Source organism: Amphibalanus amphitrite, unplaced genomic scaffold (assembly GCF_019059575.1).
Source record: "Amphibalanus amphitrite isolate SeventyFive unplaced genomic scaffold, NRLGWU_Aamphi_draft 001039F_arrow, whole genome shotgun sequence".
NCBI classification, from domain to species: Eukaryota; Metazoa; Arthropoda; class Thecostraca; order Balanomorpha; family Balanidae; genus Amphibalanus; species Amphibalanus amphitrite.
Window position 1 is genome coordinate 146681 of NW_024882533.1, and position 17003 is coordinate 163683.

Sequence of the window (17003 nt, forward strand, 5' to 3'; positions counted from 1 at the left end):
CAGCAGGCGTCTTCAACGACGCAGTCGTTGATCTCCAGCACGGCCCCGATGGCGAGGGAGCTGGCATCGACCCACACCACACCTCCGCCGTCTCCAGAGACATCCCACCGGCCCCGCGCGGGGTCAGATGTGTTCACACGCTCCACCATCTCAATGACCATTGCACAGAGCTCCGGGTCAGTGACCTCGTCATCCCATCCACTGGACACAGCGGTGACACGCCTCTTCAGATATGACGCGGCCACGCGGAGCCAGCCGGCCACAGGAACAAGACTGGTGAGTCGTCCGCACAGAGAGAAGACTGCCCGTCTCGTCAGTTTAGGGGGCGGGCTGATGTCGGTTCTGTCACGCCTCCAGCACAGCCCGTCTCGCTCCCCCCAGACCCTTAGGCCAAGCACACGGGCACCATCGATCACACTTTCTGGCGCTTTGCAGTCCAAGCCATGGTTCTCGAGATGGGCCTTCACTTCAGCTGCGGTGGCGACCTCCTCATTCACAAATATGTCATCGACGTAGGAGGATGTCGCGCTGTCTATTCTCTGGTCCAGCCCGAGAGCCATGCTGAGCACTTTTTTCATCACCAGCGGCGCACAGCCGATTCCAAACCCTAGTCTCGTCAGACACCACCTTTTGCCCTGAAACACAACAGTCTGGTAGGGCCACAGAGACTTGCTCACATGCACCTGCAGGTAGGCGTCTTTGAGATCCAGAAGCGACACGTTCCGTCCGAACCGGCGCCACTCGCGAATTTTCTCGCTACACACGTCTGCGGCAGCCGTATGCGAGTCCAAATACTCATTCAGCTCTCTGAAGTCCATGACCGGGCGCACTTTGTCTTTGTTCGGCTGAATCACCGCCATCAGCGGTATTGTGCCCTTTGCCTGTCCGTGGACACGCTCGTCATAGGGAACAAGCCATCCGTTTGTCACCCACTTTGTGAGCTGTCGCTCATACTCCTGCCTGGCCTCTGATGGTATTGAGTACTCCTCCGCTTTGTTGAACAACTGTCCTGGCTCATCCCCACACCATTTCAATTGCACAGACCACTTTTTCTGGCTCTCATCGTAGCTCACAATAAAGTCCTTCTCCTCCTCGCGCCATATACCCGCCGCCGCCTCCGGCGCCGCCATTGCCCGCGTCTCGGTCACTGTCAGGGCCCCAATTGCCGCTGACCCAGATTCCGCCGCCTCGGTGGGTGCAGTCGACTCGGCCAGTGCCGCCGTCTCAGCTGCCACGGGCGCCGCCTCAGGCACCCGTCTCTCAGCCACCGCCGCCGTCCCTGCTGCCGCCGGCGCCGTCTCGGGCGCCCGTCTCTCGGCCACCGCCGCCGCCCCTGCTGCCGCCGGCGCCGTCTCGGGCACCCGTCTCTCGGCCACCGCCGCCACCCCGGTCGTTTCAGCTCCGAACCTCACATGGTTCTCCGCACTCACCGTCACGCCACCCAGTGCACTCACGCCGTTCATCCCCAGGATAAACTCAAAGCCCAGCGGCTTCCGTGACACCACAAGCACGCGCACTGATACCGATTCGCCAGATTGCGATCGCACCTCCACGACACCCGTTCCCTCGCACCAGTATCGGTCACCGCTCACCGTCATCACGCTCACTGCGTCTCGATTCCAATTTCGACACACCGACACGTGCGCTACACACAAGCTGCATCCCGTGTCCAGCAGGGCGTCACAGGTGGCGCCGTCCACCGATACTCGCACAACGGGCAGCGCCCCGCTCACTGGAGACCGGGAGAGGAGGCTGGCGCCGAGCCCTCCTCTCCGCCGTCGTTTTCCGGACAGGACGAGGCGATATGACCGGGCCGGTTGCAGCGGAAGCAGCGCACACTGCGCCGACCGCCGCGGGCCCCGCCGCGCTCCCGCTGACCGCGAGCAGCGAGACAATCCCGCGACAGGTGGTTGGGCTGTCCGCATGAGTGACAGGTCACGAGGGGTGGCGCCGCCGACGTCCGCGCTGCTGCTCCCGTCGCTCCTGCCATGGCAGTCTCTTCTTCATCGGCGAGCACAGCTCGGGCCCGGCTGATTAGCTCGCTCAGCGTCATGCTTTCGACGCGGCTTCCTGCACGAAGATCTTTGTGGGTCAGCTGGATACCGTGGCTCCGCTGAGGCGTGTACGCGACAGGCAATGTACTGCGCCCCCTGTCACGGCCGAAACTCAGCAGCTGATGCGGCGCCGCCGAGCAGCCCTCAGCGCGGGCGGCCGCGCCGAGTATAAGCAGCTGAACCGCCAGTGCCGCTCGGCTGTGCGTAGAGAGAGTCGAGAGCGGTACGAGAGGGAGATCGCGCGTGGTGATCGCGGTGGGCTGTGGCGAGTGTTACGACCTGTAATTGGCTCGAAAAAGCAGCAGTGCGAGATACCGAGCATAACCGCTGACGCACTGAATGACTATTTCGTGTCAGTGGGGCCTACCACTGCTGCTAGTGTGCCACCTCCGACCGCAAACGTGCCTACCCGGCTCCCGCGAGTGTCAACATGCTCTTTTTGTGTGGAAACGGTGGACGCAGACACGCTATATACCGTGCTTCTATCTATGAAACCGTCCAATTCAACTGGAGACGATGGCATTAGTGTGAGCATGTTGCAGAAGTTTTTCCACGGCGTAAGACATGCGTTACTAGATGTTGTCAACTTCAGTTTGATCTCTGGTGTGGTCCCACGAGCGTGGAAACATGCGCTGGTGACACCTATCCCTAAAGGAAAGGTTACAACCAAGCCGTCCGATACACGCCCCATTTCTATTCTTCCGGCTATTATGAAGCTCGTAGAACGCACTGTTCAGACCCAATTAACAACGTACTTAGAAGAAAATCATCTTCTTGCTGATGCCCAACACGGTTACAGGAAGCAGCGGTCTACAGAAACCGCGCTTCACGTAATAACTGATAGGGTTCTTCACGCAATGGAAAACGGCAACATATCAATTTTGGTCTTATTGGATTTGTCCAAATGTTTTGATGTAGTACCACATCAAAATTTACTTCGAAAACTTGCACTGTATGGCATTGACACGAAATGGTTCAGCAGTTATTTGTCTGATCACACTCAGCAGGTTAGGCTGTGTGCCGGTAAAGGACGGAACGTACTGTCGCGCTCACGAGAAAATAACATTGGTGTTTTTCAAGGCGGAGCGCTATCATGCGTCATGTACATGTTGTATGCCAACGACCTCAGCCTCAGTGTCTCAGATGATGTAACAATTGTCCAGTATGCAGACGATACACAGCTGTTGGTCAGCGGAAAGAAACGTGACGTGCAGCGAATGGTGGTCTGTATGGAGAACGCCTTACACCGTATGTATCAGTGGTTTTGTGCTAACGGCATGATGCTTAACACAGCTAAGACACAAATGGTCGTATTAGGTACACCAGCGATGCTGCGCGACCTGCCCTTAGTCTCCCTTCACTTTTGTGGCACTGTTGTTGCTGAGTCGCGAGCCGCCAAGAACCTGGGTGTTTACGTTGACCGCCATCTCAACTATGAAACGCACATCGACAATGTAACTAGAAGGTGCACGGGCATTCTTATTGCTCTGACTCATGCACGTCACGTGATCCCAAGAGTGACACTGAAATCCATTGTCGAGGCACTTGTCCTTTCCGTGTTACGGTATTGTTTGTCAGTGTATGGTTCGTGTGGCATGACGCAGCTTCGACGTGTACAAAAGCTTGTCAACTTCTGCGTTCGAGTAGTGACGGGCAAGAGGCGATATGACCATGTATCTCAGTCCCTGGAACAACTGCAGTGGCTCACTGCTGAGCAGCTTGTGATATATCACACTGTGTGTGCGGTCGAGCGGGTTATAGTTTCAGGGCAGCCTGAAAGCATCATGGCGACTATTGGTCTGCGGACTGATCAGCGCCACAGCCATAACACGAGGCAGGCCAGCCTGTACACGCTCCCGACTATCCGAACTGAGGCAGGGAGGAGACGGCTGTGCTACCGAGGAGTAGGGCTACTGAACAGTGTCGGTGTGGAGCCCGGAACGTGCGGGTTCCGTTCTGCGGTCAGACGCGCTGTTAAGTCGCAGTAGGGTATACCTGACTTCATCATGTGCGTGATTGTAGCTGCCAGCTGGTATGTCTGTTTCGCCGTGTCCACAATGTTTTAATTCGCTTACGTGAACTAGTGAAAAGCCATTGTTTTATAATGGATCTTGTTCGAATACATCTATCTATCTATCTAAGAAGCACACGGCGGGTGGTCTCCGGCAGTTTTGCCACGAACGCGCAGGCTAGGCCGCCGTCTGACATACCGCCAAACAGGCCGGACAGGCGACGCAGCTCTGCAACGAAGACATCCACCGGCTCACCTCGACGGAGCTTCATCTTCTCAAACCGGTCATAGGCGTCAAACTTATCCTCTGCGAAAGCCGAAATCAGGCCATTTTTGATGGTCTCGTAGCCAGCCTTGTCCTGCTCGTCCAGCTGCTGATAGACAGCGAACGCCCCGCCAGTTAGGCGGAGGGGAACGACGACGTGCAGCGCGTCGATGCCACGTAGACGGCACACCAGCTCCACCTTCTCCAGCCACTCTGTGACAGGCTGAGTCGCTCCGTCGAACTCAGGTATGAGTCGGAGATCGGCTGCAGCGTCCGCCGTACTCGCCGGCTTCACTCCACTCTCAGGCGCACTTTTCTCGTCCTTCATGGCTCTTACTCTCTGTCTCTCACACAAAGCCGAAATAGCTTGTAGAAAACCGAGCCACCTCTCACACGCTGTATTCCTTACGTCATCGTGTCGCGGCGCCAACTGCCGCCGCGCGCCCGAGCCCGGCCGGTGGTCCACAGTGCACACACAGCTGTGCGCCATAAAACTAGCGCCGCAGGCGCAGGAAATGCGGCCCGCCGGTCCCACGGCCTCGGCGCGCCCACACAAACACGGTCATAAGCACACACGCACAATACACACACAAGGCACGCTACGTTCTACTAATTCATAACACAATTCTATTACAGAAACTTTCAGCGATTGCTAAGAGCAATAGCATGTACAAAATGTATATCTCAGAATTTTTATATCGATGACCTAAGTTCAGGTCAATTTTGCGACCTCCCCATTATAAGTCAATGGGAGAAAATTGAAATGCGCCTCTTTTGGACGAAAGACATTATAAACACTCCCAAACACCGAATTACAAGTGGTTTAGACACACTGAACATGAAAATGGTGTCCGTGACCCTTGTTTATGCCCTGAGGTCATCTTAGGTCACGAATGGTATCTAACAGTTTTTTTTTCGCAAATAAATTTTGATAGAGGCATGCTATAGCGATGAAAACACCTTAGATGTGTTAAGCTCGACGATACGGATCGACTGATATGCAACATGACCCTTTCCGGTCAGGTCATGACCTTGACCTGAGGTCAAATTTTCAAGTTGACCTTTCAAGGTCAAGTTATAGTTCATTCGATGCGTCTTGACGAGAGGAACACGATGCCGGTATAAGTAAGCTCGTACAGGGCTTGGGTCAAAAGTTATTGCAGAAAAACTGTTTCCGAAAAAATCGGCTATTTTTGCAGTTTTTGCCCCCTGCAGGCAAAACCGTTGACGTTAGGTCAAATCTGAGATAATTGATCAGAAAGGGCGTTAATATGGCTATCGAATGCGCTTTTCCGCGGCGCTGTAGCTCTATTGGTTCCCGAGTTATGCGTTGGCTTCTTGGAAATTGTCGACATTCGACCTGGAAATCGGCGAAATTTTGCCTTCAATGACCTCTGGTGACCTGACCTTTGACCTGATCAAAAAATTGACCGAAGTGGTTTCGTCATTATTTTTGGCGCTCTTTTGAACACCGCCTTCCGCGTATCGCTACGTGGCCCAGGAGCAGAGTTACAAGGGGGGGTGTTCAAACACCCCCCCCCCCCAGCAGGGCGTGGAAATCCAGGACCCCCAGCCGGGCGCGGGTTAACTGGGCGAAAAAATGGTATCGGTCTCAAATTTGGTATGTTGATAGAAGGCGGTAGGGACTATCACATATATTCCGTTTTTTTTCGAAATTCATTTTTTTCTGGATTTTTCGGCTTTTATATTCAAAAAATCTGTTTTTGTTTTTTTAGGGGACAAAATCCAAAAAAAAATCCGACATAGCAGTTTTGTAGCCCTGTTAATTCTACACCTTTTTTGTCTAAACCGTTTTTCTGTATCTCTAAGGCTGTATGGGAGGTTGCCGTTGGGGTTATTTGACCGTTTTTTTTTTTTAGAAAACGATTTAACTTAAAATTGACGACAAATTTTTTGCATTTTCTCAACGCTGGCAGGTGTCGCATTCATTTTACTCTACTGGACAGTGAACTTGAAATGATAGAGTAATAATATTGTAATTGTGACGCATTACAAAGGCCTGCAAGGCGGCCAAATTGCCCCACTAGCAGGGTTATTTGGCCGGGGTGGGGCAATTTGGCCGGTGTTAGTTTGCGGTCGGGATTTTCTGTTATATTGCCAGTCAGCCTCAGATTCCGCAATGACGTGTGTCCTATGACGCATTTACCGCATTTTTGAGGTTGACTCAGGGGTCACAGGGGTCAAACAAGCTGGAGTGGTATGGCATCTCTTCCCGCTGGTTCAGCAGCTACCTATCCAGCCGTTCTCAGATCGTCCGCGGCGGCACTCTTCAACTCCCTCTAACCCATGGTGTTCCTCAGGGGTCTATAGTCGGCCCAATCCTCTTCCTCATCTTTGTCAACGACCTATCATGTTTCGTACCCCATGGCGGACTCCTATCCTACGCAGACGACACCCAGATCCTTGACTCAACACCCTCTAAACCTAGTGAACTCCAATCCTTGAAATCCCGGGTCGAGGAGAACATCCGGACGTTGCCGGTTTGGTTTAGTTCTAACGGTTTGAAAATGAATGCTGAAAAAAACATGCTTCACTATTTTGGGTACGCCGCACTCTGTCTCTAAATCAGCAGACTTCGTTTTAAAAGTGGATGGTATGGACTTTCGGCCTCGAAATCACATTAAAATCCTGGGTGTTCTCTTCGACCAGACGCTGAGCTGGGAGGCACACATCTCATCCTTGGTCCGCCGCCTAAACACAATCCTCATATATCTATACAAAATCCGTCATTTTCTCTCTCCCAACATTCTCAAGATCCTTGTCCTTGCCCACGTTTTTCCTCAACTCCAGTACTGTTCGTCAGTCTGGGGTGGTGCTACCAACTCCCGTCTCGACAGGCTGCAGAAAGTCATCCACTTTGCAGCTAGGCTGGTCTCAGGTCTCCGCCGCTACGACCACGTCGGCCCCGCTCTCGCCGCGCTCGGCTGGCCGGACATTCAGGAGGTCATTGCGCGCCGTGACGCTCTGAACGTGTACAGGGTGTCCCGAAATTGATGCGCGGTTGTTTTATCCTCAATAACTTATAAAGTGCTCGAATTTACTTCACGGCTTATGGGGCATTCCACGTCAAATCAAACACCGAAATCCGTCATCCCCTTCGATTTTTCTGAAAATTTGTAGGCAGACTGGGCATAGTTCAAAACTGAGTTCAGAGTTACGTATAATATTTTCGAAATTTGATAACGTATCGCCGAGATATAGGTCATCGAATATAGCCAAAAATGCCAGACATCGTTTTTTTTAAATGCTTATAACTCTGGTTCCTTTTCTGGTATCAAAATGATATTAACAGGGTCTTGTAGGCAATTGATAAGGCTTTGATTTTTAATTATAAAATTAAATTGAAGTGACCTTAAAATGCATTTGACCTTGAATTAAAACAGAAAAATTTAAATAGCAAAAAACACGCCACCTTCGATTTGAGTAATTTTTACATATTATGTCCGTCACAATGTTCCTAACCATCTGTGAAAAAAATTGGAGTGGGCCATTCATAACTTTCGCGGCAAACGCCGTTTTCATGCATCAACATCACGCAACCGCGCGTGACCTTGAAAGACAGAGTCAAGACATGCTTGCTTGTGTACACTTTCTGAAATGAATGATTGCTGATTAGTGATATCCCAAACTCTGCGAGAATGGAAATGCATAGTCATCGTAGTCAAGCATTCACGTTCCATTGTAAAAGTGTCTCAGGCAAACGGTATTTTGCGGTGAATTTTGAGCCGTGTGGAAATGCATCATGACATAAATTCAACGAAAACATTATCACGCAACGATATCTTCACGTCTTTTGATCTTCACTATACGAAAGAACATACATTTTTGAGTATGTATGGGGAATTTCTAGTTAATCCGATAATAAATATGGCAGTTAGAGTCCTGCTAAGAGTAACATGTCGCCGGCTGAGGCGGGATCGGCCGACGCGGGAAACGCAGCAGTCACAATTTTGTGTTTACACGTTCATATTTCAATTGTTTACCAACCTATTTTCAGAATTCTTTCACCATAAGATTGCCTGTACATTTCTTAGTCTTCTCACAAAATTTGACGCGAATCGAACGTAATCAGCGGTAAGGAGCGCGATGTAAAGACGGAACCGTTCCGTTCCGTCCCGGCAGTCTACAATTCAGGCGGCGCGTAGAGGTCGGCGCCGGCTGCCGAGTCGCCGCGTCGCCGCGGCGACAGGATGTTCACTTTACACCGCTATTACTAGAACAGTTGTGAACCGATTTTCTTATTGCTTGCACGATGAGATGTGCAATTCAATTCTGGACAGGTAGCCATAAGTAATTTCGCATCAATATTATGAGATATTGGCGAAAAACAGGAGGGGTGGGGCGAAATTCACTCTTCCCCCTACACTGCGCGTGCTAACATGCGTTTGCATATGTGCCATTTTCTTCAAAACCTATGAATGGCCCACTCTAATTTTTTCACAGGTTGTTAAGAATATGGTAGGCAATAAAATATATGAAAATGAGCCAAATCGAAGGTGGCGTGTTTTTTGCTATTTCAATTTTTGTGCTTAAGAACAGAGTTAAGCAAATTTCAAGGTCATATATTTAAGTCGATGCAATTCTAAACAAATGCTTAAGAAATTACCTAAACAGTAAGGTTTATTTCATTCAAATCAAACAAGTACAACCAAAGTTATGGTCGTTCAAAAATATAAAGATGCAACATTTTGTAAAAATTTAATGCCCTATATTTAGAAGACCTGTGGTCAGAATGTGCAAAAAACATCAATGTAATGTCCGGGGCGACACAGGAACTCGCTCACAAATTTATAATGAAATCGCTGATGGTAAGGTGCAAACAGCCGATTTTTGTTCGATTTGACGTGGAATGCCCCTTATACATATGTTATCATAGTCCCCATTCAGTTGCATACACGGCCTAGTGCACTCTAGCGTGTCACGTTTTAGGTTGTCAGGAGTCTCTCCTTTGAAACAACGCCATGCCGTTTATATCTCCTGAAACAGCCTCTTCTCTGAGCTAGCCCGTGGAAGCTTGCTGAGCTCTTTTCTGACGATCGTCCAGATAATTTGGATCAGGGACAGGTCCAGACTGTTGCCAGACCATGTCCCCTTCTCCCAGAGGCCTGGGAGCCTCGCTCGGCACCAGTCCTGGGTCTTCCTGGCGTGATAAGCTGGAGCCCTTTCTTGCTGGAAAATGGCCCTGGACATATCCGACAAAAGTTTGACTCTGGTTTTTGAACCATTTACCTTTTCCCTCAGCATCTATGTGGCATCAGTCTTCTTCAGCACCTCGTTGACATAATAATTAGCGTTAAGGTTGCTAAGTGAGTCCGGGCGGAGCTATAGTTCGGTGTTTTGGCATTGGCTGGCCTCGACCCCTGGCCCCTTCCTGGGCTCTTCTGAAAGACGCCCTAGAAAGAACAGAGGGAGAAAAAAAAAACAAAAAAATTGCTGCGCGCACTCCGTCGCTCGGCGTCCTAACGGAAAAGGCCGCTTGGGCAGCGTTGCCTAGAGTCCAAACATAAGTCGTATGCGGACATACTTACGTGCAGTTGTGGTAGCCGTTGTGGTTCCAGTGCCTGCGACCCATGGTGGCGGTAGCCGCCGCTAAAGCTATCACTCTACTCTCCGCGGGTTTCAACCGGTAAACAAAAAAAAAATTGCTGCGCGCACTCCGTCGCTCGGCGTCCTAACGGAAAAGGCCGCTTGGGCAGCGTTGCCTAGAGTCCAAACATAAGTCGTATGCGGACATACTTACGTGCAGTTGTGGTAGCCGTTGTGGTTCCAGTGCCTGCGCCCACGCTGTGAGTTGTTAAAATACATGCATGGTAGAAATCAACGCTGTTACAATATATCACCCACGATCTAAAATCTATTTATCTGCGCCTGTCGTGTTTGCGCGACATCTGGTGGCACTATGCGACCTGTAGTTCTCCCCGGCGCACCTAGGTGGCACGGCCCGTTCCGTGTTGAGGCACGACCTGGTGCTGGCGGAGGTGGGAGGTGACTAGGGCGCAACTTCCCGCTAATATAATTTGCACGGTTCCATCGTGAAATGACCATAAGCGGTCACGGTCTGTCCTCGAGGGACCTCGTGAAGCTCTCAGAGCGCCTCTGTAGCTCATCATGCTCCAAATGAGATTCTTCAGCAGACGTTTCACCGTCTCGACAGCGGACTCCTCAGAGCTGCCGTTGGCCCACATTTCGATCGTTCTGGCAGTTAGGGGCTTAGTCGTTCTGGCAGTTAGGGGCTTAGAGACCGCAAAGGGCACCTTGTCACTGAAAAGGACGCAGCTCCAGTCCTGAATGGTCCAGTTTTTGTGGGTCTTGGCGAAATCCAGCTGCCTGCACTTCTGGACCACGGTAGGCTAAGTCCAGGGGCGTAACCACGCTAGAAAAAAATGGTGCGGACAAACTCATAGCGGGCGCCATCCTTCGAGGGGGCGCCATCGCCTATAAGGGAAATGGGGTGCAAAAGAGGGGCACCCTCATGTGAAAGCGGGGCAGTGGCGTAGCCAGAGGGCCAGGGTGAACGTTTCCTCCTTCATGTTCAGGAGGACCGGGCCCGAGGTGCCCTGTGACCCCAATTGGCCGCTGAGGGTCCCATGCTAGTCATAATTCAACTCAGAAGGGCCCCACAGGGCTCGCAAGAGCACCTCATGGCAACTAAATAGCCAGAGCTAATCTCCAAAAGGGACCCACGCCGGCTTCTAAGGGCCCCTTGCCGGCCTCTGAGCCAGGGTCCCTTTACCGGACTCTGAGGACCCTTGCCGGCCAATTAGGGACCAGCAGCTCTAAGGATCCCACACCCGCCTGTGATGGCCTCACCACAGGTGGCGGAACGGGGGGGGGGGGGGGGGCACCGGGACACCGTGCCCCCTTTGATTTTGGCATTTTAACATTAGTCCTATGGGCGTTGCATGGAAAGAGTGGGACCAAAAGTCGGCAGTGCCCCCCTTAACTGAAGGTGTTCCGCCGCCACTGGGCCTCACATCAGTTTCTCTTAGGGCCCCATAACGGCTACTGTGAGGGCCTTCACCGGCGTCTCTAAAGGCCCACACCGACGTCTCTGGGGGTCCCATGGCCAGGGACCCGCAGTTGCTTCTGTACACACTAGTAATTCAGAGTATTCTTGGCCTGTGATACCGTTGGAGGCGAATTGGGGAGTGATTGTAGGCTTGTTGAAACCGCTGTTTGAAAGGCTTCAAATTGATATAATGGTCTCCTAACTTAATCATCTTTTTATGGTTGTATCGGCAAAACATTGTTTTTAGTGCTATTTCCTGCCCCACTCCTTCTGAAACCTGGAACCGCTTATTGCATTCACTCCTGCCATCTAACGATGGTCGTGCTAGCTACTAGTTCCGGCGCTAGTTTCTGCTCCAGTTTTGCACCCGGCACAAACTCAAGCGGCGCCGTGGCTCGACCGGTGAGGATCGGACCGAGCCGACTGCCTGGGGCGCGGTTGGGTCGCAGGCACAGCTGGAGAAGGGGACGGGAGCGGGGGAAGGGAGGAGGTGGTCACGTGGTCCGTCCAAGCTCGCGCACGACCTGTCCCAACTGAAGTGAACGCTCCGAAAGTGAACTTTAGCTGCAGTCTTTGAACAGGTTTTGTGGAGGTAAATGAATATTGCCTTGATGCCGAAAAAGATGGTCGGTATGCCTAAGCCATTTCGGCCTCTAATCGAGCTAGAGCTTTGCGGAAGTACGAGTGTGTTGCTTGTGACGAGAGGAAGCCGATGATACCCCATTTCAAGGTCCCAGGTCATTGGTTGAACTTGCAGGCCACGACAATGACTCAAAAGTCGGGAAATCGGGACCTGTCAGAGCTTCGTAAAGTGAGGCTTCGTAGAGTGAGATTAAGTAAGTTTTTTTCAGGATTCTTATCACGAATTTTATGTTCAAATTTTGATCCCAGATGATATCTTCATGCATTCGGCCAGATCAGGTCGGATCGGGTCAGGTCAACCAGTAGTGGTCCTGTCGGGTATTCATAGTAGTTGGGTGTCAACCACCACTGACAGCTTCGTAACATGTTTTGAAGGCACCAAAACTACTTCGTAAATGTTCAAATGGCTGCTGAAACATCGAGGAGGTTCTGTTCGACCGCCCTAAAAGTGCGAGCGTTAAAAACTGTAGGGCCAAGTATTTCAGGAAGCTTATAGTTATCCTATACACAATAAAGTGTTAAACTAAACCGTTTTACTCTTTACCTATATGGACTAGCCTCAGCTTACAGGGTGCGCCATAAAAATTGCCCATCGATAAATTCACTTTATTTCCCAATGGGATGGCATAGGTAGGCCATCTTTTGCAAAATCGAAAATTTGTCTCCAATCCTGACAGTATAGCTCATTTTGTATATCCTCGTCCACTGTCTTTGCTACGCTCCTGAAATGCAAAGTCGTCTTAACGTGCATCCGCCGCTCCTGAAAGTCACGAATCAACACTGGGTGCTGGCTGCTGAACGCTCTTTGGCCTTAAGAATGCTGGGCACAAGTAAACCCGCGCCCCGTAGGACTATCGGTGGACCCTACCACCCGTAGGGGTGGTAGGGTCCCCCAAGATCGGCCCCCCAAGATCTCGGAAAGTTACCGGCCGATTTTCAAAATTCAAACGGCGATGGATAGCCCTACCACGGAACTACCTTGTGACTAGATTTCATTGACCTCGCCCTCGGTCCAACCGATGACGTACAGGTCAGGTGAAAGGTCGAATGTTCACCGTTTACAGGCATTTCAAGAAATGTGTTGTAAAATCGAGTAAAGGCATGTTATTGAAAATCACCGATGCGGGAATGGTCGGTAGAACACATATTATGCTATTTGACGTCATTGATACCAGGTCAGGTCACAGGGGTCAGGTCACTGGATGGCACAATATACGAAAGTGTCGTGTGATGCATACTTTATTATCCATTCTACATGACAAATGAGATTATGTGGGTTAGGCAACCTTTGGGGCCAGTTAAGGTTATGTCCCGGTGAAGGTCAGGTCAACGTCAGGTTAAATAAGGTCAAATTTCAAAGTTGATATTTTGGCACAAAATGGGTATCGATTCGATGCAGCTCGTCATGTGTTTTCACTGTAACTTAGCCAAAAAAGAGGTATCAATCTAAAATTTGGTATGTGGAAAGAAAGTGGGAGGGAGTATCACATATAATCCGTTTTTTTCAAAATTCGAAAAACTTTTTTTTGCTATTATATAAAAACATACTTTTTCATTTTGGGGAGTCAAAATCCTAAAAATTAAAAAAATTCTAGATAGCAGTTTTATCAGCCCTGCTAATAATACACCTTTTATGTCTTGAACATTTTCTGTATCTTCAAAGCTATAGACCTGACAGCTCTTCCCGTGAAACCTTTTTTTGTCGAAAATTGCAGAACATTACGTCATTCTGACGTCATTTGAGGCTAACCTATCAGAGCCTCTGGAAAAATTTAATCTCAGTGTGTAAAATTGATGTAAAAGATGGCATAGCTGTGTCAGCTCGCCTTGAAACAAACTGAAATTTTCGATGGGTAAATCTATATGGCTCACACTGTATGTAAAAAATATTTGCTGATTTATTACGATAGATGAAATAAATATCAACCACCGCATACATTAGAGAGATCCGTAGGACCCCTTCCCCGTTTTTTTCCACAAATAACTCGCGGGAAAAACAACGGATCGCAAAGATATGTTACCGCCCAGGAGATAATCAATTTGATAGCTTTTGCCAAATTGTCAGGGAACTCGGATTTGTTTTTCAATAGAAAAACACAATTCTAACGAATAGTCTATACTACTATTTGAACAGGATCCATCTGTTTGTTTGTTTGTCTGTCCGCCACGCCGTGTAGTGGGTTCAATTTAGCCGGCCTACAGGGCAGACGGTATATCGTAGGGGGTTGAAATTTGCACACCTTATAGGTGACAGAACGGGTCAGCGCCTTTTCTAGGTTCCGACTCGCTGGGGTGCACGGTTCGCGCGTGGGGCGCGCTGGAAGAACGCCAATGAAATTTTGATTGGTTCGTAGATCTTTATTGAGAGCCGGGGTCGACAAACTTTGTGGACTAAATGCATGCCGATCGGTGGCGGGTGCCTCGCATTGGCGGATCGGCAAGTTATGAATTTGAATGAAAAGTGGCGAAAAAATGTGTTGACTGTCGCTAAATGGGTACAGTTTGTGATGGAATTTACAAATGCACCGCGTTTGCCGCGAGGCGTCACATTGGTCACAAGGCGTCATTTTTGCCGCAAATCGCACAGTTTTGTCAAATATAGTCTGATAAAGGTGCAATTTGGTGCAAAGATGCATGCTCAATCACCGGGTGAAAATGCGCCGCGTTTGCCGCAATGCGCCACATTTGTCACAATGCGCCATTTCTGACAAATACGATTAAGGGTATTGGAATGGCACGAATAGGGGCAGGGTCAGAACTTTTAAAGTCTGATTTTTTTAAAAATATTTATTGGATACAATTATTATGTAACCTGACATGACCCAGTGGTAGGTAGTGGTAGTGGTAGGGGTAGTGGTAGGAGGTAGGAGTAGGGGTAGGGGTAGTGGTAGGGGTTGTAGTAGGGGTAGGGGTAGTAGTGGGGGTAGTGGTAGGGGTAGGAGTATGGGTAGTAGTAGTGGTAGGGGTAGTGGTAGGAGGTAGGGGTAGGGGTAGGGGTAGTGGTAGGAGTAGTGGTAGGGGTAGGTGTAGGGGTAGGGGTAGGGGTAGTGGTAGGGGTAGTGGTAGGGATAGTGGTAGGGGTAGTAGTAGGGGTAGTAGTAGTGGTAGGGGTAGGGGTAGTGGTATGGGTAGGGGTAGTGGTAGGGGTAGTGGTAGGAGTAGTAGTAGGGGTAGTGGTAGTGGTAGGGGTAGTGGTAGGGGTAGGGTAGTGGTGGAGGCAAAAGTAAAACAGTGGCCCGGGCTGATCCCATCGGACGAGAAGTGACCTATGTGACCTGGCCTGACCCAAAATGACCGGGGCTGACTCCCTTGGCCTTTCTAGACCCCGTGTCAGCCAAATTTCATCCAACAAAGCCCTCAGAACAGTTTTTTAAATTCTCTTCACATTTCCGTCCTTATCTATGCTTCTAGACGACACATAGATTTGAAACGAACACCATTCGAAAGCAAATTGGCTGGTGCGCAATTTTTCTACCACGCAGCAAAGCAAGTGGCGCAGCCGCTTGTCTATATTACTATTTGAGGAGGGTGCGTCTGTCCGTTACCGAGGTCCCGACTTGGTGGTGCTTTGCGTGGACTACAGGCCAGACCGTTGCACCTAGCCCGGTGAAATTTGCACAACTTATAGATCAAAGATGCGCGACGTGCCTTTGAGGGGTCTCAGCTCGATCGGGTCGTTAGTGAGCGCGTGACGCGTGCCCAAAAAGTGCAAATTCGCGTCATAGACTTTACATGTATAAATCGGCGTGCGAAATCGGGCGAAAACGGCTAATTTTGGCCGACACGGGTCCAGTCCCCGTGCAATATCTTGGTGACCAGGGATCCGACCGGCACGGGGAAAACAGCATCGTGTACAGAATTGAACGGGCTATTGAATGGTGTGCAATGCAGAGGATAGCACGCGCCACGTGCACCGGAGAGGGCACTTTTATTTGAAAAATTGCGATCTTTGAGGGATTTTGGAATTAATCTTATTTTTAGGTGACCGTTAAATGGAGCGAGTTGAATCAACGCCTATTTGCAAGAGAAAGGTACCGCCTCTCATATAAAAATTGTGAAAAGCTGATTGATCCAAATCAAGGTGGTGCAAATCACAGGAGAAAATGGTGTTTGTCAATTTTGTGCCACTTTATTAATCACACGGGGTTTGCTGCATAACCTGATACCTTTGGCAATTGAATATGGTACCATTGGATAGAGCATTCAATTCTGTCCAATATTCACTCTTCATTTTTGCATGATTAGCAACAGTATCCTTAAAAATGTAAATGTTCCAAACCATTACATTGTCATTTTTAGCGAAATTCATCGATGGCCCTCAAAAGACTTCACGCCAGTTTTCGAATCATTCTAAAGTAGAACGCATGATAATACGACACGGGCACCTCGATGCGATGTATCTTTTTTTTGTTTTATTACAAAGTGCTTGGCCGTCGAAAAGCAATCGAACCAAATGGATACCAGCCAAATCGACACAGACCAACCCAATACCCACGGGTCAAAAATAACCCTTCTTCGCGTTGCGGAGCACGCGGGTAATCCTAGTGTTTTAACTATTGACAACAAACCTTCGGTTACCACTTCCCTGAACATTGAATAGTCTTTTTTCAGTTTTGCACGTTCCCTAAGGATAAATTATTGCTGAGCCAAATGACCTTTGACCTGTGACTTTTGCCCGAGATCATGTCAGGCCAGAATAGCAATTCAACGTCAATCAGCTCGCACATCCTTTGTGCGTTTTGATACTTTTTGTAATGAAGGATGTGCCAACATATGAAATATACTACATTGTTTGTCCCATGGATTATGGTAGTGCCAAGGTCACATGAAGGTCAGGTTAAGGTCATGACTTCGATTAATATTTATAGTTAACACCATTTTAGTACGGTTTCCAGTGCCAGTTTGAAATTTAGCATTCATTTAGCATTTGAGAACCATAATACCTATGTTATCAGTGATGGTGCCTATGCAAAATGTTGCGAGGTCATTAGTGGTGGTTAA

The 17003-nt window shown here is 49.5% G+C and overlaps 2 protein-coding genes across 2 annotated transcripts in view; one reads left to right on the forward strand and one right to left on the reverse strand.

Moving 5' to 3' along the window:
• Positions 1–17003, forward strand: part of LOC122369470 (TATA-binding protein-associated factor 172-like) — a 190879-nt gene that overhangs the window by 118811 nt on the left and 55065 nt on the right. The window lies entirely within an intron of this gene.
• On the reverse strand, positions 353–4763 carry LOC122369472. Its single transcript, XM_043344250.1, has 2 exons — positions 4200–4763; positions 353–2080 (listed from the first exon to the last, which is right to left on the reverse strand). The coding sequence occupies exons 1-2, from the start codon at positions 4656–4658 to the stop codon at positions 1730–1732; spliced, it is 810 nt and encodes a 269-aa protein (XP_043200185.1). The 5' UTR covers positions 4659–4763; the 3' UTR covers positions 353–1729.

Excerpts from the sequence above, each read along its gene's own strand:
- LOC122369472 (XM_043344250.1), bottom strand. The coding sequence starts at position 4,658 with ATGAAGGACGAGAAAAGTGCGCCTGAGAGTGGAGTGAAGCCGGCGAGT. Across the intron at positions 2,081-4,199 it reads CGGAGACCACCCGCCGTGTG|CTTCGTGCAGGAAGCCGCGT; the intron begins CTTCTTAGATAG and ends ACCCACAAAGAT.